At 43.8% G+C, this 26,549-nt stretch overlaps 1 protein-coding gene across 4 annotated transcripts in view; it reads right to left on the bottom strand.

Moving 5' to 3' along the window:
• APPL2 (adaptor protein, phosphotyrosine interacting with PH domain and leucine zipper 2) overlaps nt 1-26,549 on the bottom strand; it is a 56,270-nt gene that overhangs the window by 5,530 nt on the left and 24,191 nt on the right. For all 4 annotated transcript variants that reach the window (XM_047788111.1, XM_047788113.1, XM_047788112.1 and 1 more), the window contains 13 exons: nt 24,809-24,896; nt 22,364-22,405; nt 22,191-22,249; nt 21,277-21,423; nt 18,495-18,577; nt 14,053-14,211; nt 12,427-12,615; nt 10,586-10,628; nt 10,432-10,488; nt 10,243-10,331; nt 4,342-4,500; nt 4,130-4,182; nt 2,404-2,578 (listed from right to left, as the gene is read on the bottom strand). In XM_047788111.1, coding sequence (XP_047644067.1) covers nt 2,404-2,578; nt 4,130-4,182; nt 4,342-4,500; nt 10,243-10,331; nt 10,432-10,488; nt 10,586-10,628; nt 12,427-12,615; nt 14,053-14,211; nt 18,495-18,577; nt 21,277-21,423; nt 22,191-22,249; nt 22,364-22,405; nt 24,809-24,896 — 1,343 coding nt within the window. The remainder of the gene's footprint in view (nt 1-2,403; nt 2,579-4,129; nt 4,183-4,341; nt 4,501-10,242; nt 10,332-10,431; nt 10,489-10,585; nt 10,629-12,426; nt 12,616-14,052; nt 14,212-18,494; nt 18,578-21,276; nt 21,424-22,190; nt 22,250-22,363; nt 22,406-24,808; nt 24,897-26,549) is intronic.

The raw sequence follows: 26,549 nt of genomic DNA, 5'->3' as shown, positions 1-26,549 counted from the left end.
TGTAGCTTTTTGTGTCTTTCAATTAGCATGATGATCTCAGGATTCATCCACATTGAAATATGCACCAGAACATCATTACTCTTCAAGGCTGGATGATGTGCATGTGCTTTGTTTACCCATCTTTTGATGGACACTTGGATTATTTCTACCTTTTGGCTATTGTGAATAGTCCTGTTACATGTACGTTTGTGTGTACAAGTTTTTGTTTGAACACTTTTCATTCTTATTTGGGTATCAACCCAGGAATGGAATTCTATGTTTTGGTTGATGTTGTTTTGTTTTTTAATTTTATGGCCACACCTGTGGCATATGGAAGTTTCCGGGCCAGGGACTGAATCTGAGCCACAGCTGCAGGAATGCCAGATCCTTTAATCCACTGCACCATGCTAGGGATCAAAGCTCACCTCTGCAGAGACACTCCAGTTGGATTCTTAACCCACTGTGCCACAATGGGGAACTCCTGGAATTCTGGTGAAGTTACAGAGGAGCCGTCAAATCATTCCCCAGGGAGCTGAACCGTCTTACATGCCCACCAGCAATGGGTTCCAATTTCTCCACATCCTTGCTAACACCTGTTTCTTGTTTTCATTCAGTAGATGTTCTGTGCAAATTATTCTACACGTAGATGTGTTTTTTTGATGTGTTTGTGGGGAAAGGTGAGCACAACGTCTTACTCCTCCACCATCTTGATCAACCAGATCAGTCTCTGGACTCACTGAGGTTCAGGTTCTTTATGCCTCCACACAGAAGGAATTTAGTGAGAGACCAAGTGATAGGCAAGAAATAGATTAAGATAGGATGCTTGTAAGAGATGCAAGCAGGCAGGCCTGTCTTTGCACCTTTTTAGACAGGGTTCTTTGATACACTATGGTTTTTCACGGTGCTTTTACACACATTTACTCTCATCTTTTTGGGTGCAATTAATGAACAATGAGCCAGTGCCAGTGAAGGTCTAGGACATACTTGGAAAAAAGCTTTAAATAAATGTAAGAACCTCATTCAAGTAGAGAGTTTACAACAAATGAAAAGGACTCATTTTTATAAATGGAAGAAATTATCGAAACTATATTCTGATTTTGGCCAAAGCACTAATTAACTTTCTTGAATTACCACTTACTAAATAAGCATTTTCTTTGTGCCAGTCACAGTTGTAAATATATGTATTAATTTGTGTATTCCTCATGAGAAAACAACCATATCTAGGGTGTAGATATGGTTGTTTTCATGTTACAGCTGAAGAAACCGAGGCAGAGAAGTTAAATAACTTGTCCAAGTTCATACAATAAATGCCAAAGTCAGAAATAAAGCTGTAAAGCAGCGCTGCTGTCCCACAGAAACTTAATGCAAGCCTCATATGTAATTTGAAAATTTCCAGAAGCCACATTTTAAAACGTAAATAAGTATATTTTTAAAGATTTAAAATATTACCAGTCAGTTACGTTACTGATGTAAAAACTGTTATTTTGCATTTTTGGGGGGGGACAGTAAGAGATCTTAGAAATTTGGGATGTGTTTTACACTTAAAATACTTCTCAATTAAGACAAATTAGGTTTCAAGTGCTGTATGTAGCTACAGTATTAGACAGGTGCAACTTTTTTTTTTTTTTTTTGGTCTTTTTAGGGCCGTACCCCAAGCATATGAAGGTTCCTAGACTAGGGGTCAAATTGGAGCTACAGCTGCCGGCCAACAGCACAGCCACGCAGCGCCATATCCGAGCCGAGCCTGCGACCTACACCACAGCTCACGGCAACGTCAGATCCCACTGAGCAAGGCCAGGGATCAAACCTTTGCCCTCATGGATGCTAGTCAGATAGATTCATTTCCGTTGAGCCAAGACAGGAACGCTGACAGTGCAACTCTTAATAAAGCCCATGCTGACCACAGCGTGACTTGCCATCATTCATATACATCTTATTACTTGAAACTGAAAATAATGTCGTTAACATGGCTTGGCTTTATTTTCACCCCAACAAATATTAAGATTTTCCTTGTGGTGGTCTAGTTACCTCAGGAAGGCTCATGTTCTGTTTTCATTGTTAATTTTGATAAATAGCACTCTCAGAGAAGGAAAAGAAGAAACCAAAAACTTTCATTTCCAAGTTCTGAGATACAGAGAGTAAATCTTGAGTGATGGTGGTGTCTTTATGCACGATAGGCCAGCATTCACTCACCACTCAAGAAACCAGTTTCTAAACATATCAGCTTTTGTCTTTAAGGGAGCATCTTCTATTCAATGTATCTTATAAAAGTGAAATGTAAAAAACAGGGCAGAAACCAAGGGTAGCATCTTCACTTAATCCAAGCAAACAAGTACTCTAGTATGAACATTCTAGATGAGTAAACACGCCTTAAAAGAAATCAGCCAAGGCTGTAAGAAACTCTGCAAATGGAACTGAATGTACCTCAGAGTCTGACTGGTGACCATCAGGTGGGATTCTGTCGTACGGAAGATGTTGTGGATGGCCCGAGCAGCCAGTACTTGTCTCATTGCTTCATAAATCACTTCAGGAGTGTTGTCTGTTTTAACTGCCATTGATCCCAAAAACCGAACTACAAACATCTGCTGCAAAAGAGAATCTGCAAGAGAGCATTTTCCGCTCAGGATCACATTCACTTCCTGCCTGCCAACCTGTGTACCAGAGGCAAATGGGCTGGTCTGAGAAGAGGCTGAAGACCTCAGGGGGGCCTTGCTTTCTGGAGTACTCTGCTTTTATAAACCACAATTTGCCAAAGCTCTGACTCTCCTATTGTCTAATTTTGTCTGTTTGGAACTATTCATTAGACTAGAAAAGCACTTCTTTTTTGTGCATCTATAAAATGAAACCAGACAAACATCCTGGTACTAAAACTACATGTATGTGGCAGTATATGCATCTTACCTTTCTCTGTGAAAATAAGAGCTTTTTCACCAGACAAGAAAAAATTCTTTCATTACTTTGGCCCATGGATAAAGTCCTTTCATAAAATTTATTTGAAGAAATAAGACCTGAGGTGGGGTCTCATTCAATTCATGCACATCCTTTATTACTGAAGGGCAGTGATGATGCTCCCTAAGCTAGTGGAGATCTCAGGCTATTTATGAGATTATTCCATTCCAATGAACTGACAGTACTTGCTCCTTGATAATGGCACATAACCTGACAAACTGAGTAACAGCAACCACAACTGGAAGATCGTGAAGAAGGTGTAAAAGATCTTTTTTTTTTTTTTTAATCTGTAAGAACACTAAGTCCCTTATCCACCATTCGAAACTAAGAGGCCTACTTTTCCTTCACTTGCCCTCCCTATTAGTATTCTTGCCCCTGAAAATAACTGAACAGTTAAAAGAGGAAAACATAACTGACATGTAAGTGGTTACTCTGCTATGAAGATAGTTTTCACAAGTTAGAAAGTTTTTTGTATAGACTGTTGACAAACTGTGTGGACCATGAAAAGTCAGCCAGACACAAGTGGAGCATCAGATTTTGTGGCTGAAGCTGTAAGGAATGCCAATTCTCAAGTCCCACTCTTAAGTGTAAATAGGTAACATTTCATTCCAGTAACATTCTCAGGCTTCAGTCATGATGCTGTGTTAAAATGAGGTCTGGCCAGCACTTGCAGCTCCTAAATTGCCTTGGCTGGGAACTCAGGTTCTGCTCCATGGAGTAGCAGGTTATGGACAGCTCTCCTGAGTATGTACTTATGTTATCTTCTAAGAATATAAACCAAACAACAAAAATCTACATTTGAACAAATTAAACACTTCTTTCATGTACCTTCAAATTGAACAATGAGTTATTTGTGCTTTTGGTTTTCTAAAATGAAACAGCATATTTATGACTTATCCAGACTGTATTTTAATATAACCCGTTTATCCTCTTGGAATGTGTTTGGCAATAAGATGACAGCATTTAGATTTGGTAACAATTTCTACATAGGAGCCTACAAAAAGGGTATGGATGTGGCTAATGGTAGGACAGTCAGAGGAAATCTGTCAGCCTCCCCTGAGTTTTTATCCAGACCTGCCCTAATTACATGTGCTCTAATGAGTTTTCACAGAGAACACACACCTGTGGGTCATAATTTCAATTCATAGCTCGGGTCATTTTGTGCTGGGGAAAGAAAAAGCACACAAAACTAGCCACTTACCTTCTGCTTCTGGAAACGTCTCATCCTCAGTTTCACCAAAAGGGTTGATACGCCTAGAGGAATAGCCAGAATCAAATGATCTTGACAGTTTCAGCTAAAAGGACACAACACTTGAACTCTAAGTCAGAAGGCAATAGTATTTGGAGGTGGGGACACAAGAGATGTTAAATTTATTTTCACTTCTCCCAGAGGTAACCCCCTTTAGCCCATACCTGCTCCCTCTGTTCTGATCAAGGAATTCTGTAGCAGGAAGTACAATGTCAAATTGAATAGGTGTTCCTGGAGCAATCAGTTGTTCTGCTTCAGGTATAATGACTGATGCTTCGGGAACAATCTTGTCATTTTCCATCTCTGAATTTTTCAAGTTCTGGCTGGAGTACAAAGTAGGGGAAAAAAGTCCCTTTTTTAAAACAGACATTTTTTATAATTGAAGAATGGTTAATTTACAATGTTTTGTTAGTTTCAGGTACAGAATGAAGTGATTCAACATATACATATACACTGAATGAGAAAATATATGTATCTCACATAATACAAAAATATATATTATATGTACAAGACCATTATACATATATATATATGTCATTATATATATATATGGTCCCGGTTATTTATTTTATATATACTAGTTAATCCCAAACTCCTAATTTGTCTACCCCTCTATCTCCTTTGGTAACCAAAGTCTGTCTTCTATGTCTATGAGTCTACTTCTGATTTGTAAATAAGCTCATTTGTATCATTTTTTTAGGCAACATGTAAATGGTATCACATTTGTCTTCGTCTAACTTACCTAATATTATAATCTCTAGGCTCATCCAAGTTGCTTCAAATGGCATTATTTTATTCCTTTTTATGGATGAGTAGTATTCTGGTGTGTGTGTGTGTACACACACCGCTTTATCCATTCATCTGTCAATGGACATTAAGGTTGCTTCCATGTCTTGGCTACTATAAATAATGCTGTGAATATTAGGGTGCATTTATCTTTTCAAATTATGGTTTTCTCCAGATACATGCCCAGGAGTGGGATGATAGGAGTAATTCTACATTCAGTTTTTTAAGGACTCTCCATGCTATTCTCCATAGTGGCTGCACCAGTTTACATTCCAGCCAACAGTGTAATAGGGTTCCTTTTTCTCCACATCCTTTCCAACATTATAATTATTATCTGCAGACTTTTTAATGATGGCCATTCTGACTGGTGTAAAGGTCATGTCTCACTGTAGTTTTTGTTTGCATTTCTCTAATAATTAGCAATACTGAGCATCTTTTCATGTGCCTGTTGACCATCTATATGTCTTCTTTGGGAAAATGTCTATTTAGGTCTTCTGCCCACTTTTTTTGATTGTTTTATATTGAGCTGCATGAGCTATCTGTATATTTTGGAAATTAATACCATGAGATAGCATCTTGTGCAAATATTTTCTCCCAGTCCCGAAACTTTTTTGTATAAAGTCCCTTTTAATCTTAAGCCTTTACAATCAAATGAATACATGGTGAATGCTGATGTGACTTTTACAAACAGATGAGAGAGAAGATTTAATCCACTTTACAAACAAATCTTTGTAAAATTATCATTTATGTCCATGATTAAGATACCCCATTACCTGTAGCTAGTTCTGCGGCCCAATACCTGCATTGTGTTAGAATACTTACTATATTACCTATTAATTTCCCTGTTGTTCTTTCTCCCTTTGAGATAGGTTTTTGAGGATGGGGGCTGTAATCGAATCATATTTATTACCGGGAACATAACAGGCATTTGAAAATGTCAGCTGAATGAATAATACACCTTGGGCTAGCATTCAACTGCCTGGCTCTCACTTCTTCCGAGCGCCTCCCTGCCCTCTGCTGACGTGCCCTCCCCAGTGCCACAGCACACACACTATGTGCTTGTCTCTGCCTCCACCGCAGTTCTGCAGCTCACTCTTTCTCTCCCACACGTCAAACAGAAGCTCAATCTCCATCCATCCACTGGGCCTTCTGAGCCAGCCTGACCCTCTCCTTCCTCTGCAGTCCCGTGGTCCTTAGTAAGCCACGAGGACAGTCCTGGACCTCTGTGTGGCTCCTGAGTTTATTGCCGTGCTCACTCATGCCATTTTGAGGTCGTGGCACTTAAAGGCAGAACACCGTCTGAACAGTGAGTCATCGTGTGCCACCGTCTTTTCCAGTGTCAGGATGTTGTAAATTCACCCTTTCATAGGTTTATAATCGTTTCTCCCCAGCTACTGTGTGAATGCCTTTGAGGGGCGAAGAATGTCAAAGTATGTTGGTTTCTTACATTGTTTGAACCATAAGAAGACTCTTGGTATCTTTCCATTTATTTGATATCTTGTATCCCAGCATTTCAAATTTCTCAAGTATGTTAAAACTAAGTATACTATATGAAACTATTTTATAATACTATTTGACAAATGAGCATAATCAATGGAAAGCAGATAGAAACACAACAGACAAACTAGTAGCTGGTCACTGCAAGGAGAGACACTGAGTTTAACCTCCATTAAAGGAAAAGGAAACCGAAGCCTCTAGAGAAGCTGAGTAATCCTGACGGCGCTCGGTTATCTGGCGGGTGACCTAGATTAACAGCTGAGATCTCCTCGCTGCCCATGCAGTGCTTTCCCACAATGCCTCGGTAACCAAAATGATGGGCTCACATCTGCGGCTTCATAGGTTTTCTGCCTATTTTTCTTGATCTTTCTTACTGTCTTTTGCAGCTCCTTAGGCTTCGGCCCCAGGCTCCTCTCCTCCCTTGACACTCTGCTTAACTGACCTCTGCTGCTGCCACTTCAGTGCTGCTGGGCTCGCAATGCAGAGACTCAGCCCACACATTTTCTTTGCACTCCATACTTGTATCATTAGCGGACCACCTGACAACTCACTGGAATGTTTCACGAGCCTCTCAAACTTAATCCCAAACTGAACTCCTGATACCCGCCCACTACCAACTCTTCTCCACATCTTTTTTTTTTTTTTGTCTTTTTAGCTATTTCTTGGGCTGCTCCCGCGGCATATGGAGGTTCCCAGGCTAGGGAGCTGTAGCCACCCGCCTACGCCAGAGCCACAGCAACGCGGGATCCAAGCCGCAAGCCGCGTCTGCGACCTACACCACAGCTCACGGCAACGCCGGATCGTTAACCCACTGAGCAAGGGCAGGGACCGAACCCGCAACCTCATGGTTCCTAGTCGGATTTGTTAACCACTGTGCCACGACGGGAACTCCTCTCCACATCTTTAAATATCACCACCTGCCAAGGGGTTCATCCAGACTGTGGTCATCCTTTTGACTTGTTCCTTTCCCCCCACTCCACATCTCATGTATCACACATCCCAGAGATTTTTGTCTTCAAAAAAAGGTCCCAAATCCATCTGCTTTTCAACTCCTCTGCCATGACCCCGGTTTAAGACACACTGTCTTCTCCCGGACTACTGCTCCACCCGCCTCCTTGGATGCCTACTTGCCTAGCTCTGCGTTCCGTGCCCTCCACAGCAGCCAGAGCTGCCCTTGGAAAACGTCAAGTGGGTCACCTCTCTCTCTCTCTCACACCCCCCTCCCTCCTAGAACCCTTGCATGGCTCCCCAAGCCCCTGACCCTGACTTCTTCATGATCTGTCCCTGCCCACCTCCCTTCCCAACCTCGTCTTCTCTGTGGCCTCCCTTTGCCAATCACCGTCTACACACACTGGTCTCCTTTCCGTTCCTCAAAGACACCAAGCTCTTTCCTGCCATTCAGCCTTACGGCTGCCATCAGGAATGCACTTCTTGCAAGAGAGGCTACTCTGCATCTGTTAATTCTCAGTTTAAGTATTATCTCCACATACAAGCCCTAAACAGGTCTCCTCCTAATTCTCCATGATGGTGCCCTCATCTTTCACACGACAGTGCTTTTTTCCATTTTAATTAAGTTATTTGTTTAGCCTTTGCCTCTCTTCCCCTCAAATCTGTCAGTTTTATGACCCAGCTCAGTGCCTGGACATATACTGGATACTCAAAAACATCTGCTAAATAGCTGGATAAATGAATGAATATCTGATATAAGTAACTGTAGAATGAGTTACTTATATAAGATTTGCTTGGAAGTAAAGGGCAGTTTGTTCCTAAGAGCGCAGTTTCTCTGCTTCATCCCCCACTGTCATTAAGCTGTTTCTTTATTCTTAATGAGGTGACCCTAAGAGACAGCACTTCTCTCCAGAGCTCCGGGCCGGCTGGCAGCTACATCTGTCACCCTTCCAATCTTTGGGTGGATTCAGCTGGTTGGCTAGAGTCATTTCCCGCCCCCCCACAGGAATTCTTCTGTGTCCCTTCTATGGGGTCCTTTCTAAGAATGTGATTTATTTATTCTAGAACAGAGAAGAAAATCAGTTACTGAATGTGATCTGCAAACTGTTTTTTAGACAACCAATCACACCTCCTAATTACTAACACGCAGCAAACGTTTCACTGACACCCGAGAACAATAGCATCTTCGAGCTATAAGAGGCCTTGGGGGTGTTCTGATGTCTCTCATCCTATGGCACAGAATTGAGGACATAGACCCAGAGAGCTGACAACTCACCACAGGGCTCTTATCAAAACCATGTCTCCTAACTCCCAGTCTAGTGCAGTGTTCGCCACCCCGTCCTTCCAACATTCGTGTGGCTTTACCAAGAGAAGACAGACACATTTACCCAGTACAAGGCTCAAAGATTAGCCCCACTGGCTGGACCCTATTTCCATTTCCATTCATAAAGTGCTTTCCTTAAAGCTGCACTTAGTAAGCACGCCACTTGCGTAAACTGTTAAACTCTTCATTTACCGCCTGGAGCATTCTCAGACTTGTTGCCTCTTCCCCATTTTCACCACCTTTGCTCAGATTTCACAACTACAAGAAGAGGGACATCCCAGGGGCCCTCTCTGCCCTTCCCTCCTCCCGCCCACCTGATGTACCCCAGACGGTGCCTCCCCTTCTCTCAAGGCCTGCAGTCTCCCGCCCCTGCCTTGTGATTCCTCAGCAGGGCACCTAATTCTTTCACAGTGGAACTCAACCTACTTTCAGCTTTACTGTCTGCTCTCCCTCCTCTGTCCCAGTGCCTGATGTGTGAACACTGGCTCCACACTGCACAGCACTGACTGAACCACTCTGAGCCTTCTGATAACTTCCTTCTAGAGTCATTAGACAATACCTGCAAAACATGTAAGGAGTTCTTTCTCCCACGCCACTGAGAAGGGCGGCCTCACACCATCATGATTCTAACTTACCCTTTGAGGTCATGCTTTCATTAGCATAACAAACAATACAGCCTTCTATTACTTAGCCAAATGGAAACTTTCATGAAGATAAAGGTAGCAAAAAAAAAAAAAAAAAAAGATAAAAGGTAGCATTCCTGGAATAAATCTTAAAGCAGTATTCCAAACCAGAGAATAGCTGTATGTGTGGAAATGCTCACTATAAACAATAACAGCAACCAATGAAGGGGAGACAACCTAAATATTCAAAGAGCCAATAATATTAAATGATGGAATAGTATGTAATTAAAGGACCAACTGTGAAAGTTTGAAAAATAAATGTGTGAAATAAATGTACATATGAAAATACCAGCGTATGTGCTGATGAGGCCTGCACTGTAGCATGAACACACAAAAGGTGATTTTCTTCCTCTACCCAATATTCTATGGTACTCTATATGGGAAAGAATCTGAGAAGGAATGAATGTGTGTGTATGTGTAACTGAATCACTTTGTGGTACAGCAGAAACTATCACATTTTAAATTAACTATATTTCAATAAAACTCTAAAAAATGAAAAAAAATTTTTGTTTTGGTTTTGTAACTTTGGTGATGCTGATACAAAATGTGGGGACACTTGGTGCACATCTAGTCTGTAGCAGCGTGGTCTACAGGGGGCAGGACGCAGATGCTGAAACCACACAGCTTTGAATCCTGGCCTCTGCCCGCGTGTGTGGTGTGAACATCAGCAAAGTATCTACCCCTTCCTGGTCAGAGCCATTGCTTCTGCGGAACAGAGCTCAACGCCACCCCGAGTAGTCTGGCAGGATCAAAGTCCTAGAACACGTGAAGTTCTGCATTCACAGTTTGGCTCCACAAAAGCTAGTTTTCTTTTGTCCTTTAGTTACCTGGGGCACGGGCTTTCCTGTTTTTTGGCAAAACTTGTAATGGGAGTCACTGCTTGGAGAGCCGTCTGATTCAACTTGATGGCGACTGCCTAAAAATCCACAGGAAGACAGGCTCAGTTCCAGGAGATGGACGCTTACCTTTCATGTGGAAAAAAGGGCCGAGGTGCAGGTAAGGCATCTGTGAATTACCTCTGGGTTGTCAGTCAGGTAGATCTGTCTGGAGATGTTGTTTATTGCACATATCCACTGTAGAGAACATGAAAAAAAAAAAAAAAAAACACCCCACTGAGTCTCAAAGTTACCCACTATACCAGAATGGAAGTGAAACAAACACAATCTTTACCTCTTCATTTTCCTTTCTGCTTTCTGCCTGGAGAATTATTCCCCTGAAACAGAGAACATCTCAGTAAGCGCTTCCCAGATCTCAAGTGACTGAGGATTCTTCTACATAAACCTGAACGCGGCTAGAGTCCTGAAAGCGAAGGGCTAGGAAGGCACCACGATGGGAAGGACAGAAAATAGGGTTCTGGGTCTGGTTCTGCTGCTGACTATGTGATCTCGGACACACTTCCTTTCCCTGGGCCTCAGCCTTCCCATCGCTGAAACGAGCAACCTGGACTCAGACCTACTTGCCAAGGGCTGCAGTTCTACAGGATGGGCCATCGTGCTGGCTCTGGGGAGACAGTCCAAGGCAACCAGGCCTGTGGCCCTCCCTTTCCCCCAACCACACCCAGAGAAGGAATGGGCAACCACCCCACCCCTCAACCAGAACCAAGGACCTGAACACAGAGGCAAGGTACAGATAATACCACCTGACTCTTGTGGAGGTGTCACTCTTTAAAGCTACTCCACACCCGATAGCTCCTCTGTTCTATGGCAGGTGGGAAACATGGATCCTATCCCTACTGCTCATCTGAGGGAATCGGGGTCCAGACGAGTTAAGTAACTGGCGGGACCATGACTAGCATCCAGAGTCTTTATTCCCAGGTCACCTCCCATCACCCAGGTAGGAAGATGATGTCTAAAAATGCTCTGTCATGGAGTTCCTGCTGTGGCGCAATGAGATCAGTGGCATCTCGGGAGCACTGGGAAGCAGGTTTGATCCCCAGCTCAGCACCACAGGTTAAGGATCTGGCATTGCCACAATTGCAGCATAGGTCCCAACTACGGCTTAGATCTGATCCCTGGCCTGGGAACTCCAAATGCCACGGGGTGGCTGAAAGGAAAATAAATAAATAAAAATGCTCTGCTGGTCTGGGAGAGGAGAGTGTCGACACCATACCAATGCCGCCGCCTGTCCCGAACACACTATCTCCGAAGCCCAGAGAGAGCAAGTGCAAGCAGAGTAGCTCTGGCTGAGGACAGGGCCACCCTTCTCCCCCCGACAGGTGAAGCCTGGAGAACCTCACAGGGCTCTGAACTCCTTGGAGCAGACTGAACCCACTGCTCTGAGAGGCGAGCCCACCGGGATGGGGAATGACACGGCCGCAGTGGAATGCCCTGTTCACAGCTCCTGTGTCAGCTGGAGAAGTGGGCTCCTCCTCATCCCTGCTTCTGCTTCCCACAGCCCTGCCCCACCCAGATGATGCAGACACAAAGGCTCAGCTAGGAACAGCCAGAAGCAGCCACACCCTCTGAGTCTCTGCTGACAAACAGCTCTTCTATCACTATCTTACACACCAGCGTCTGCTCTTCTCCAAAGCCACCGACACATCCTCCCTGGGACTTCTTAAATACGCAAGAGGGATTCCACATGGCCCTGTGTGCTTGCATAGAGACAACATAAAACCACCCTCCAGGGAGTTCCTGTCATGGCGCAGTGGTTAACAAATCCGACAAGGAACATGAGGTTGCGGGTTCGATCCCTGGCCTTGCTCATTGGGTTAAGGATCCCGTGTTGCCGTGAGCTGTGGTGTGGGTAACAGATGCGGCTCGGATCCCGCGTTGCTGTGGCTCTGGCGTACTAGATCCCTAGCCTGGGAACCTCCATATGCTGAGGGAGAGGCTCAAGAAAAGGCAAAATGACCAAAAACAAAAACAAAACCCCACCCTCTGGGAAGGTCAACACACCCAGGGTAAGGCCTCTCCCATGGAGGGCAGGCACAGAGGAGTGACCCAGAAGTCCCCTGGCAGAAACAGAGTCACTGCACCTGTTTCCTCCCACATAAAACCCGTGTGGCCTACGCTTTTCCATTGGGAGTGGTGATCTGGAAGCAGTATCGCCGGTCCTCGCAGTCCACCGCCATCACTGAGCAGTTGTCCAGGTCCTGGATCAGACCTCCAGCCACGGCGCCCCTGGGCTGGCACATGAGGTTGCCGCCTTGGGTGAAGAAGTAGAGCCTCTCCCAGGTGGTGGTGACCAGGCCGGTCTTGCTGTCAGAGGTGTGTTGTGAAGAGTCTGTTAGTACTAGGAAGCACGAGCAGCACCTCAGAGTCTCACTGCCTCTTTATGGGTATTGGGAGCACTTTAGAAATAATGTGTTTCTTTACATTAAGCAAATCTAATTCTTTCTCCGGAAAGAACTGGAGTAAAGAGTAGCAGAAGAGGTACAGTTTAGCTTGAATGAGCTGGGCGGTGATGGGCTCTTCCCTGGGAGCAGCCAGTCCCAGGGCCAACTCCAGGACAGGCAGGCAGCGCCTCCCCGCAGCACAGCCAGACCCTGGCTTCTAAACCCCGTATCTGGAAACAGACTTCGTCCATCACCATCAGGAACTGAACACCTGGAAGACCACTGCTCTAAGATGCAGAGCTGAACTGCTCTAAATGTCGCCAGAGTCACCAGCGTCACCTCAGCCCACGGCACACACCCCAGAATCCCGAGGACTTCTTCCCAGATTGGGTTTTGCTCCAGCTAGATGTGGGCTGCTTACAACAGAAAAATCCAATTCCTGGCAAATAACTCCAGAACCTTGTGGAGTTTTCTATCTGTACAGAACTAAAGGAGACATCTGGCTTGTGATCTCTACAAGCTTTACAGACCTTTGAAGAGCTCCGCCCTCGTAAGAAAACAGCTGGCAATTCCTCTTCACTGAGCTCCCATTTGGGGGAGAGCAAATATATTTACTTAATTCAGTACTTACTGAGGAGCAACTCCACATAAGGCCCTAGGTTTCCCGCCTCAATTATAATTTCTCCAAATTGGGTGCTTACCACCTGTTAGGAATTACAATTAATCTTTTTAAAAACTTTAGGAAGTGGGTGCAATTTTCAGCTCTACTTTACAGATGAAGTGACGGGGGGCCCAACGGAGCCAGGGTATCTAACTGATACCAAAGTTGGAGCCCACACTGCACCTGACAACACCCCTGCTCTGCTCTGAAGCAGTTAAATCTGATCATTTTTTTAACTCATAACGGACACTGAAAGACCTGACAGTTAAATGTGTGATTCAGTTTATATACAGCTAGACAACCCTGAAAGCTTCCTAGCCTGCAAACTCTAGCCTCAGTGCGGGCTCACTAGCACCGCTCTCACCTGTCAGGGGTCTGGGGAGGGGTCTCAATGGTCTAGGACAATGACAGTTAAGAGCAGTCTATCGACAAATGGCCATGGCGACCAGGGAGGGGTGGCCTGTGGTGGCTTGGAGCCCACACACTGGGTTCTTACATGACTATTTCAAGCCCCATCTCGCAGTGCAGTTTGGGATCTGAACCGAGAGACTTGCTGTGTCCCAGGCAGGGGGTGCAGTGGGGCGCACCCTTCCTCAACCTCACCCACCACCACCCTCTGATGGGGCACTTAACAGATACTCTTGAGCTACTCCTACGGGACACAGATTTTAGGAAAAGGGCTAGGCAATGCAATCTCACTTTCTAAGATTAAGGTAACCAGCCTTCTGGATGAGGTTCCTGTTGATCTGGGGAGTAGCCACATCGAAGTCTGGAGTGTAAACGGAGTCATCAAGAGAAAGTAATTCTTGCTGGGACACCCGCATCTTCTCTGCTTCCGCTTCCAGTTCCACCTGGATGCTTTGGACAGAAGGTGTCAGGTCAGTCACTTGTCATCGGTCAACCCAGATGGTTGGGCCCCCCAACAACTTCCTGCCTTACACCAGGAGCCACAATGCCCCAACTTCAACCAAGGCCCCAAAAGCTGGAGATCATGGGGACTCTAGTCTGTGTTACCAAATGTTTCTGTGACTGCTGTTTTCAAACAGAGCATAACAAATGACAATAGATGATGCCTGAACCCAGCTAAACAATTCCTCTGCTGACAAAAGTGATATCAGGCTCATAACTGTTGACGCAAATTTTAGAAGATGAGCCCATGCTCAGGAGCCACACGTGCTGGCAGTCTGTGAAAGTGCCCGAAAGGCAAGAAGGAACAGCAGTCATTCACCGCCCCCACTGCCATCCCCAGTTGAGGCAGGAGTGGTGGTGGAGTCAGCCACTGGAGACAGGCAAGTGACCAGGAGGTGGTACCAAGGTGCAACAAAGCCACAGGAAGTGCTTTTCTTTTTATGAGGGCCGCACAACTACCCCAAGACGGCATGAGCTGGCCAACCAAGGTCTGTCCACAGTCCGGTTTTCAATCCTTGTGTCCTCAGGTGTGGAAAACCTGGAAGCTTTCTCTTGAAATAAGCAGCTGCTCTTTCTCCCCATAATGTGAGGCCTCCACAGCGACCCAGCCCAGGTTATAAAATCTTAAATACGATCTGCCAACATGGCCCATCCGGCTGAGAAATCAGATTCTAGAGGTGTTGTTGCCCTTCTCCACTGTGGTAGACAGGACTGAATTACGATGATGAAATCAGAAGGAATGCTGGGGCCAGCGAGTCCAGGGTTTTACAGAGTAGGCTCCTCAGCATTTTCTTCCACAAGTGTTGTATAGGGGAGAGGGACTGGGCTTGGACATTCCAGAATCTCCTCTTGGAGCTTCACAATGAACACTGCTGGTATCGTGTTTAATGCAGCCCCAATGCAGTCAGCCTAAGTTAATCTTGGCTATTTTGACATTTGGATGGAATGACTGGGGCCTCCACCAACAAACTTCATTAGTTTAACCTACCTGTCATTGCCAAGGCTGAGAGAATGGAATGAGAAAAAAGCTAAGCAGTACAGGAAGTCGAAGCAGGGAGTCAACAGAATAAAGAACTGCTTAGTTTCCTCAGCTTTTGTGAGAAGCCTCTTTGAAGATGTGATGAAAGGTAAGGACTGCCTCCCTGAGAAAAGCCCTCAGGTGAACCAACATGACATGCACACACCTCCAGGGAGTTTTTAGTAACTGCCCCCCTCCCCCACCCATACAGAATCAGGCTCGGAACTGAGCTAATCCAAGGCTCCCAGGGACTCAAGGAACAGGGTAGGAAACTATTCAATTGTTTCCAGTGACTTTTTTTTTTTAAATCATGTTTCATTTAATTAGAAAAAGTGTGTGTGTGTGTGTGTGTGTGTAGGAGCCAAAAAAAAAAAAAAAGGTTGCAGTGTATCATTGTGAAGTAAGGAAGAAAAGGCCCTGGCACTGTGAGTGACTGAAATGCCACCCATCTGGGTTCATGCTGGGCTCGAGTCCTCTTATACCCTGACCAGGCTTCAGACCCAGAGCCACCACTAGACACTGTTCCTTGGCCTTTTGGGGGACTGACTGCTGATGGGGAATATAGCAGCAGAACCACCTCCGGGTAGCAGAGGAACAGCAGTATTTATCCACTAGCCAAAATAAAATGTAAACGATAGGAAAATTAAAATTCTTAAAATGAATGCTTTAGCTCTTTGAACAAGGAGGCTCAAGTGCTTCCAGGTTCAGTTGGGAACCCTGCCTGCTGCCCTTGTAACAAAATTCACCTTATCAAGCATCAGGGACAGGTCTCACAAAACTAGACTCAGCCCTTGGGAGAGGGCTGTGTGGCCAGGGCTTTCACAGCCAGGCGTGGGACTGTCAGAACAGCTGCTGCTCCGCTTTGGTGGCCTAGTGATGATTCACAGAAACACTGATAAGGAAAGAGAATCTGCAAAAAGAGTACACACTGAAGCTTCTCAGAAATGGGCACAAGTGCCTAACCATCCATTAAAAAAAAAAAAAAAATTAGTACATGGAAAAATCTGGAGCACAGCTAGTTCTCTCAGAAACAGAAAACCATGGAATTCTGAGAGTTAAAGTAAGATGAGAAAGAGACAGTGAGAGAGAAAAGACAGAAGGTTTTGATGTGACAATTTAATAGGCTCCCTTCTTTCACTTTCTCCTAACATTCCCAGGGGCTGAGAGTCAAATTAAAGGCTGGAGACCGAACTCAGGTTTCAAATTGCTTTCTAGCATAATTTCAAACTGAACCTGCATCCACCAGTCAGGAAAAAAAACAACTCAGAGACTTTCAGCAAGGATTATATGCTTTCCTAAACTACAACTCTCCCCTCGTGTCTGTGTGAATGCTCGGCACTGGTTTTTCTTTGGGTTCATTCTTTATTTTCAGCATTTTAGGGAGACTTCTGCCTTAGTCTTCTTAAGGTATTATGAAATGCAACATCAAGAAAATGAACAACTTTTGGGAGTTCCCGTTGTGGCGCAGTGGTTAACGAATCCGACTAGGAACCATGAGGTTGTGGGTTTGGTCCCTGCCCTTGCTCAGTGGGTTAACGATCCGGCATTGCCGTGAGCTGTGGTGTAGGTTGCAGACGCGGCTCGGATCCTGAGTTGCTGTGGCTCTGGCATAGGCCGGTGGCTACAGCTCCGATTCAACCCCTTGCCTGGGAACCTCCATATGCCGCAGGAGCGGCCCAAGAAATAGCAACAACAACAACAACAAAAAAAAGACAAAAAAAAAGAAAATGAACAACTTTTCATTTTTCCACACAAAATCCTATACTTTCCACTTTTTATATTCACTTGTATATTTCCACTTTGTATATTCACTTGTCAACTATACTTACACATGCACACACACACTCTTTCTCTCTCTCTCTCTCTCTCTCTCTCTCACACACACACACACACACACACACACACACACACACACACACACAGTTTCTATACCCCAGAAATTACAAGAAGTGCTCAAGGAACCACAAATCTGCAGTGTGAATGAAATAAGCCTGGCACTGGCGGTGCCTGGGTGCCTCCCACAAGCCCACTACTGGGTATGCCCATGACAGGAAGCAAGGAGAGTCAGAGCAGCCACAGTCTCAATTAAGTGTGGCAAGGACAGTCTGATGATGTATTTTTACTTATTTATTTATTTATGGTATTTGGAGGTTCCCAGGCTAGGGACTGAATCGGATCTGTAGCCACTGGCCTACACCACAGCCACAACAATGCAGGACCCAAGCCATGTCAGCCACCTACACCACCGCTCACGGCAACACTGGATCCTTAACCCACTGAGCAAGGCCAGGGATTGAACCCGAAACCTCACAGTTCCTAGTCAGATTTGTTTCCACTGCACCACAACAAGAACTCCCTGATGACGTATTTTTAAAAAATAGACATTTGAGAGTTCCTGTTGTGGCGCAGCAGAAACAAATCCAACTAGGAACCATGATGTTTCAGGTTTGATCCCTGGCCTTACTCAATGGGTTAAGGATCCAGTGTTGCCATGAGCTATAGTATAGGATGCAGATGCAGCTCTGATCCCGAGTTGCTATGGCTGTGGCATATGCCGCCAGCTGGCTCTGATTCGATCCACAGCCTGTGAACCTCCATATGTTGCAGGTGTGGCCCTAAAAAGCAAAAAATAAAAAAATACAATAAAAATAAAAAACAGACATTTGCAAGGCTGAACTGAAATTTATTAAATTAATTCAAAAAAGGCTTAATGCCTTATACATCTATTATAAATTCATGTGATGTTAAGTTTCCTGAAAAGTTGAAGCACTTCTGGCTGCTAACCCCATTAGCTCTCAAAGAAAAAAGTAAGCAGCTCTTCTAAATCCACAAGTCTAAAATGAACTCATAGGCTTATAATATGTGAAACTTGAATACTAACAAAAGAAGATTCTAAGAATAGGAACTTGGACTTAATGGGAAAGTACCCCATAAACATTTTAATCCTTTATTTAGTCTTTTAATGTAATAGATAAGACTCTGGGCTCTGCTCCCTCCACATGATTCAAGAACTGCTGAAATCATTTACTTTTCAACCACGCTATTCACAAACATCAGCAGCTAAGAAGGGGCTGTTTCTGAGGGCTCAAGTAGCACTGGGGGGAGGTATCTGTGGGACACTCTGGAGTCAGAATCCTCTCCCCACCTCCCAGAGAGACTGATTCATCGGAAACAGCAAAAGGCACATGAGATTTAAACCAAAGTATAGTCTTACCTTTGAACCATATCTGCAACAGAGGTTAAGAAACTGTCCATGCTTTGAGAAAACATCTCAGCTCCCTTCTTAAAAAAGTTAATCTGAAAGATATAATTACAATATTCTCAAAATATCTAGGAAAGGTGAATGATGAATTCATTGAATGTGAGACAGAGAGCACGGGGCAGCAGACACTGGCCAGCCCCTCCTCGCCCCCGGCACTTGCTGCCCCTGCCGAGCCCCACCTCACTGGTCGAGAGCTACTCTCAAAGCCCCTGGTGCAACTGGACAGTGAGGACGGTGAGGCCTACTAACTTGCTGACAGGCTGTAAATATAAATGCTTGGTACATTCCACCTGATTGATATTTGCCACTGATAATTATTTTGATATTATCATCATCAGCCTAGACAGTAAGTTTGAATCCTAGAGAGTAAGTTTGCTGAGAGCAAGGATTAGGTCTTATTCACCTCTCTCTCTCCAGGGACTAAACTGGTGTGTGAATACGGACATGTAAAGCACCAGCGAGCAGACAAACAGCAGGCAGCTTTCCTTGAAGTGAAGGCCACCAGTGACTGCCCCTGCTTGCTGAGGGGGATGGATGACTTGGCTATGATACTACAGAAGGAAAACTGGGCTGAAGACCCTTAAAAGGCTCTTCTGGGAGTCCCTGCTGTGGCACAGTGGATTAAGAATCTGTCTGCAGCAGCTTGGGTCACTGTGGATGTGTGGGTTCAATCCCCGGCCCGATGCAGCGGATTCCGAAGAAGCTGGTGTTGCTGCAACTGTGGCTCTGAGTCAATCCCTGGCTCTGGAACTTCCATTCACCACAAGAACAGCTGTAAAAAAAAAAAAAAAAAAAGGTTTTCCAACCCTAACATCAACCTGAAGGGGGACTGTGTATGTGAAAGACACAACAGGCTGTGTCCCTGCATAGGTGCTGGACACAAGGAACAGGGCCCCTCCTGCCCCCCGATGTTCCATGATGGATGTGCTCTCTGCCCCAGGGGAGAGGGGCCCTGGGTGACCTGAAGACTTACAGCTTGAAAATGAAACTGCAGTTGCTGACTTTCTGGAAATGAACAGAAAGAATTTACTTCCTGTGACTCCTGGAAAGTTCAAGTCCCCTAACAAACCCTAACCCTTACCAGGAGGGGGAGGGTGACAAAGAACAAGTGAGTGTACATGTGTGGACACAAGCACCCATGATGAGGAAGCTGGGTGCTCCCAAGGATTTGCTGAGGACTGGAGCCCACAGCTGAACAGTGCTAGTTTTTGGTTTAATCCAGCTTTACTTTACAGAAAGATTATACTGCTTTAATTATTTATTTATTTATTTGGGCCACACCCACGGCATATGGAAGTTCCCAGGCTGGGGTCAAACTGGAGCTGCAGCTGCTGGCCTATGGCACAGCCACAGCCACAGCCACGTGATGGATCCAAGCCAAGTCCGCAACCTACAACATGGCTCATAGCAATGCCAGATCCTTAACCCACTGAGCAAGGCCAGGGATCCAACCTGTGTCCTCATGGATACTAGTCGAGTTCAATACTGCTGAACTACTAGGGAACTCCTATATTGCTCTATTTAAATTTTGCCTCTGAATACCTAAGCTGACTCTTGGGTCCCCCACCCTGCAACAATGTAACAACTATATTAAGAAGACAGACAGTTGAGCTTAAGAAGTTTAAAGGCCCTCTTTTACTCTCCTTTTCCTGAAATGAAACTGATGTTGTATTTTTTAGGAGTACATATGTATTTTTTGTCTCTTTTTTCAGGGCCTCATCTGTGGCATATGAAAGTTCCCAGGCTAAGGGTCGAACCAGAGCCACAGCTACCAGTCGACACCACAGCCACAGAAACATGGGATCCAAGGCACATCTGTGACCTACACCTCAGCTCACAGCAACACTGGAATCTTAACCTAAAAAGCAAGGCCAGGGATTGAACCAGATTCTTCATACTGGTCAGGTTCCTTATTTCTGAGCTATGATGGGAACTCCAGAATATATTTATTTTTTTAAAAGTACTTTAAAAATAACATTCTCGTGTGTGTGTGGGGGGGGGGGGGTTAATTGCTGAATTTTTTCTTTTCAGCATTCTGCTTCCTCACATCCCTTTCTGTTCCTAGACTGTCAAATGAGAGAAGATTTCCAGGTGCATTTCTCACATGCCCAAGTGAGGTTTTGGAGTCAACCTAAGTGGGACAGGGATGGACAGTGAGGACTGATGCCACACAGTCAAGGCCCTATCCCAAAACTGGAGACTCCCAGCAGACAAATGTTCAGTAGTACAAGAAATGGGAGGAGGAAGTCAGAGAAATATTCTACAGAGACTTTATCAGGCAGTGGCGACATCTCCCCACACCCCAGATTCCACGGTGCCAGCAATAACCTCAGCAATATATCTTTGAGAAGAGCCCGGCTGAGCACAGAACAGCAGAGGAAGGCGTGCAGTCCTAGGTTGCAAGCCTAGCTCCACCAACCTGGGAGCCAGGTGCTTGCCACAAACTTGGACCAGGCCTGGGCTTCATCTGAATCAGATACAAAGGGCCACACCAGCTCCTCCCCACAGGAGTCTTGGGATCAAGGCCATCATTTCCTGCACGTACAACCTAACAAGTCCAGCTAACGATGATCCAGCCCCTCTGGAAGCTCTCCGAGGGCTGAATCTCAGACGTTTCCAGGGAGCTTGTGCACCTGAATTTCCTTCTCTGGTGATGCTTGTTCAGTTGGCAGATGCCATGCTGTCCTCCACAGCTGGCTTAGATCTGATGCCTCAGGGGAAAGGACCACCTTACCTGTCCATGAGCGAAGCCTAGCAGGGGCTCCATCATGGCCACACGCTTTCTGTACTGCAGTGCATTGAGGGCACAGTAGTACTGCAGGGATGAAAGGTGCTGTTTCCGCCGTGCAGCTGCCACCTCTTTTACGACTTCAGTCTTTACCTGGTTAAGGGGGAAGGGAAAAAGGCAAGCTGTCCAAAGTATGTGGCAATTCTCTAAGAGCATGCAACTTCAAAATATGTTTGTTTATTCATTAGAACCATTTTTGTGACAGATATAATAACAACCAGATAAGGTTCTACCTCAAATTTTTAAAAACCTGAATTAAAAATATCAAATTAATGGCGTCTCAGTGTTTGTGAGGCTGCGCTGGGCTGAAGACAATGCTTTCTGCTGGTAGCACTACAAAGTGCTACAATGCTCTGGGAAAACAATACGGCAGCATGCATTCAAAGCTACAAATAAACATCCTGGTTCATGCAGAAGATTATATTCCAAGGAAATCATGGAAAAGAAGTGAAAGTTACATGCCTGAAAATATTTAATATTATAGATAGCAGCTAAAGCTAGAAAGCATGAATTAAAGGGTCAGAGTTGTAACACCAGGGCAAAGGCATTCAAGTGCCCAAGTATATACGAATCAGATAACCATATGAACCATCAAGCTTAAGTTAAAATCATTGTGCGATTATCATTTTACAATGGTTACAAGTTGATCTTTTTTAATAAAGCAGTTTGAAAAGCTACAAGAAAGACGTGAAGGTCTACTTTTGAGATTTGGAATAAACATTAAAATATCCATGTGTGGGAGAGAAAAAGAAAAAAAAATTCATCCAGATACCCTTAATGCCATGAATTCACAACAGAAAAACACATAAGAAGCTTAAGTAAATGAAGTGAAAAATAACATGGAAGGTAGGTATCCTTACCTTTTCATTCTCCTTTTTTTTAGAAAGCCTGCTATATTTTGCCATTGAGAGGTCATGCTCTAAAAATAAAGAGACATTTTTGCATCCAGATAGGTTGAAGGCAAGAGTATTCATTCAGCATCTCTGCCCACAGACATACTAAACCATACACCAAGAACAGAGAAGATGCTTACCATTGCTGGCAAGTCCAAAAAGATCCTTTAAAGTGCTTACTTCTGAAGAAGAGAAAAGAAACACCTTAGAGTAAAGGAAAATAAATGCCAACCCAGAGCTCTGTGCCTTCCCAAGAAAATAAAGGTTGTGTGCATGGAAGGGGGAAGATCCTGGTGGCTGGGGGTGCTTATTTTAATGAAAAAAAAAAAAAACTGAAGCAATCTAGTATGCTGTACTTGCAACAAGCCAACATCAACAACTATTACCTCATGTGGGTGTCACACCCATCATGCACAAAGATGGCTTAACATAGTCTAAGATCAAAAAATGAAAAGTCAATGAGAGTAATGACTGTCCAAGGCTAAAAACTTAAAAACATAAAGATATTTAAAAGGAAGTGACACTTTCTGCAATTCTAAAACAATCCATTTTTACTTTGTCAAACAGAGCAAAGCATTTTCACATTTTCTATGTTGTTTTCAATTTGTCTCAGAATTGCATCCAGCTTTTATATTTCTCTTCACATTATCCTTATTCCTTCTGATACGGGGTTGCTTTCTGCCTTTCTATGCTTGAATTTTTCTTTCTTACTCATCTTTTACTCCTGTTGGAGTTTTAGAGTATCTTCCTCATCAATTTTAAATAGATTCCTAAATAACTCTTATATTATCTTCATTTAGACAATGTACTTACTTATATTGGTAGGTAGATGAAAAAGGCAACAAAATGTAAAATAAAACACTACTAAACAGAGAGGATGCCAGACTCTAAGTTGGTTCTGATGCTGATTCAGGTATGACCTGAGCCAACACTTCAAATTTGTCTTGGTGTCATCAGAAAAGGATGGCGTGATTAACTTTTTTTTCATAGATACTAAAAGGCTGCTTTTTTTTTTTTTTTTTACTACCACCACACAGTTTATTCTCTAAAAAAAAAAAAAAAAATCATCCTGCATAAATACTATTACTACTACCACTAATCCATGAGTTGAGCCTTTCTGGACTAACGATGGCCATGGCATTAACTCTACAGGGCACCCTCACTCCTGTTCCCATAAACAAACCTGAAAGATATAAATCTGACAATAAAATCCTTCGAGGGTAATTATTTTCCTTCTAAAAGGCTTGGAGTTTTTTTTAAAATTATATCCTCCCCACACATTTCTAGTGTTTTCATTTAGAGAAAATCTGTTTTTAAAAAGGCACTTAATGAGGCTTTTTAGTTACTACTAGATAATGAGCACAGGACTCCATTTAGGTTTGAGATTTACATGCAATTATAGAAGAGCAACACTGGAAAACACTAAAAATCCTGCTCAATCAACATTTCTCTTTATGCAAGCTAAATGACATATCATTTTTTACTTCTCAAGTGTTAGTGTTGTCAAACTGCCTTTGGGTAGAGTTTATGCCAATTCTACTATTTCCCACACAGACCTCAGGTGACATGATCACAAAGGACTCAGTGAGGGGGGAGAAAAAGCCTCATCTTTAAGATGTGGCCTTCCATTTACTACATCTTTTTTGCCTAAAAACACAATTTTAAACTTTAAGGTGCTCTATTTTTGCAGAGGAAGTACTATACTGAACAGATCTTTCAGTACTCTGGTTTAGACTTTTTTGGCCTGCAATTTTTTATATCAGTGTCCTAGAAAATACAATTCTTTACTCTCTAGGCAATTAATATTTTCAATAAAATAGGTAAATACTAAAGAACTAGAAAATCTGCATCCCCTTCTGTAACATCAACTAAGTTTTTTTTCAAGACTATTTGTTCTTTTTTATATTTACTTTTTATACCTTGATTTCTAACAATATAAAATTATTCTGAAGTTTTATTTTAGTTGAAGAACCACAATTAATCCAAAAGAGCAACGAGGCTCCCTGAACTAGTCACAGATACTCCCACTCACTAAAAGCAAGCTCCAGCAGAGCAGGGACCCCAGATACCTGGTTCAGAGCTGCACCCCAGAGTCCAGCCCAGATAAAGCAAGGCCCCTTTCCTCTCAAGCCTTCCACTTTACATTCCAAAGTATTCAATGGCTCCCCAAGAACAGCCTGCTTTACAAATGCCCCCTAACCTGAATATAAACCTTAACGTCTTTGTCTACTTGGTAAATATTAAAACCCAGCACAGAGATCACCTTCTCTAGTAAGCCTTCCCTGGCACCATATCCTCAAAATGCCTTTCTGTGTGCTGTTTATATCCCTGTGCATCTCTGTTCTGCTACCCTCATTATATGATATCACATATTATCTGTTTCCAAGTCTGTTTTCTCATTGGCCTGTGACTTCCTTAGGCGAGCCAAGAAAATAGTGAGGTTTTAATAAAAGATGAATTGAACTGCTCAAAAAAGAAGGCATTTCTCAAATGATCCACACACTTAAAGAAATAACCGCAGGAAAAATTATTATCACATGAATCAGTATACCAAAAGCATATGGCAGTGAACTCAGTTACTTTACCTGTGAGATCCTTTTCTCGAAACTGTATAATAGGCAGAACCATTGTGTCTGCTAACTGTTTGGCCAGCTCAGTATGGAGAACATTAAGCTGAAAGAAAGAGAAATCTGTTGAAGAGAATGATACTCACTATTACTGACACTGTGTGATTTCACCGAGCTGGTTAAGGAGCTCAGGTGGATATCCTTAGCAAATAAATACCCTTCATAAAGCAGTAAATGCCACAGGCTAAGAGGTAGTAAAAACTAAATGCAAGGTTCTAACTGACTGGGGCATCAGTTGAGTTTCCTGAGGGAGTCTCCAGGCCCACAGTTATTGTTTGCTCACTGAGTAAACTCTCGCTCTGTGTTCTCTACCAGCCTGGAGAGGGAGAAAACTGGGAGGTGCCTGCAGCACAGGTGAGCACTTGGCTAGGCCTGTGCGCTCTTACTCTCAGAGGTGGCTGACGTCACACTGGAAAGGCCTGCTGGGAACCCACTAACCCTTCAACTGGAGGCCTGTGGGCCTGGGCATTACTCTGGAGAGAGAATGTGGCCCACGGAACCACTCAGCTAGATTTCAGACCTTTCTGAGAACAAGACAACTGTATTCACATACGCTCCTCACAAGCTAATTCTAACAGCTCTTGATTCTTTCTCTCCCACCTCAAGGCCTTACTCAATCCTGTCTATGTAAATGGATTAGGAGAAATAAAGATTATCACCATCAGCACTATCACCTCTGCACTTCCTGTGTGCCAGCTTTACATGCTTTATACCACTTAGCTCCCACCTGCTCTGTCTCTGTGAGCTGTGTATTATCCTCATTTTTATAGGCAGGCAAGTAAATCTACAAATCCAGAAAGCAAACAAGTGCACAGCTGGGATTTTAACCCCAGATTGCTGGAATCTAAAATCCATGCTCTTCCCAATATACTCTCAGGATACAGACATAGGCTCGTTCATGCTCACAAAACCCACCCAAACTTTAACTGTGTGGCTGGTTGTCAGTAATGAACACAGTAAAAGGCCCAGGCTTCCAGATGCTACAAGGATGGTACGGGATTCCTGTTGGGTGTATAAAGGGAAATCACCCAGCAGTCATTTTTTGGAGTAAACATTTGGCAGAGTTTCTTCCAGCAGTGACAACAGTCACATGTCCAAATCCCCCTGCTGCACACAGATCTCCTCCCAACAGATCTGGTCCTTCAGGGCTGTGCTCGCAGAGGCTGCTCTGATAAGCTTAGAAACTGGCCCAAGGCCCACCGTCTGCCAGGCAAGGGAGCGACAAGCCAAGCAATCACTGTTCTCCCTATCTTTCAGTCAAGCCAAAGAATAGCAGCTTTTTTCTGCAAGGAATACATGAAGACAACTATACCAAAAAATGCATTAGGATAGAACGTGTTAACTACTGTTCCTAAATAACTTTAATAAAAAATGTACCATATATATATATTTTTTTACTAACAGCTAATTAGATTAATTTAATGAACTGGCTCTGTGCCCGATGCTCTGATATAATCATTTAATTTAACCTTTTATAATAGCCCAATTAAGTAGGCTATCCTGCTACTGCCATTTACAGATGAAAAAAACCAAAACTCGGAGGAGTGAAGTGGCTTTATTTCCAATGGCACCTGTACATTGTCTTTTTTGCTTATTGTTTATGATGAGTTTCCATTTTAAGTACTACAAACTCCTTGAAAGATGAAACAGTTTATACCTATACCTGATTTGGCAGAGGGTTCTACCCAACACCAGCAGC

The sequence above is a fragment of the Phacochoerus africanus genome, chromosome 7, assembly GCF_016906955.1.
Source record: "Phacochoerus africanus isolate WHEZ1 chromosome 7, ROS_Pafr_v1, whole genome shotgun sequence".
In the NCBI taxonomy this organism is placed as follows: domain Eukaryota; kingdom Metazoa; phylum Chordata; class Mammalia; order Artiodactyla; family Suidae; genus Phacochoerus; species Phacochoerus africanus.
The sequence above is the reverse complement of the archived record's forward strand: the minus strand, read 5'-3'. Positions and strand labels throughout refer to the sequence as shown.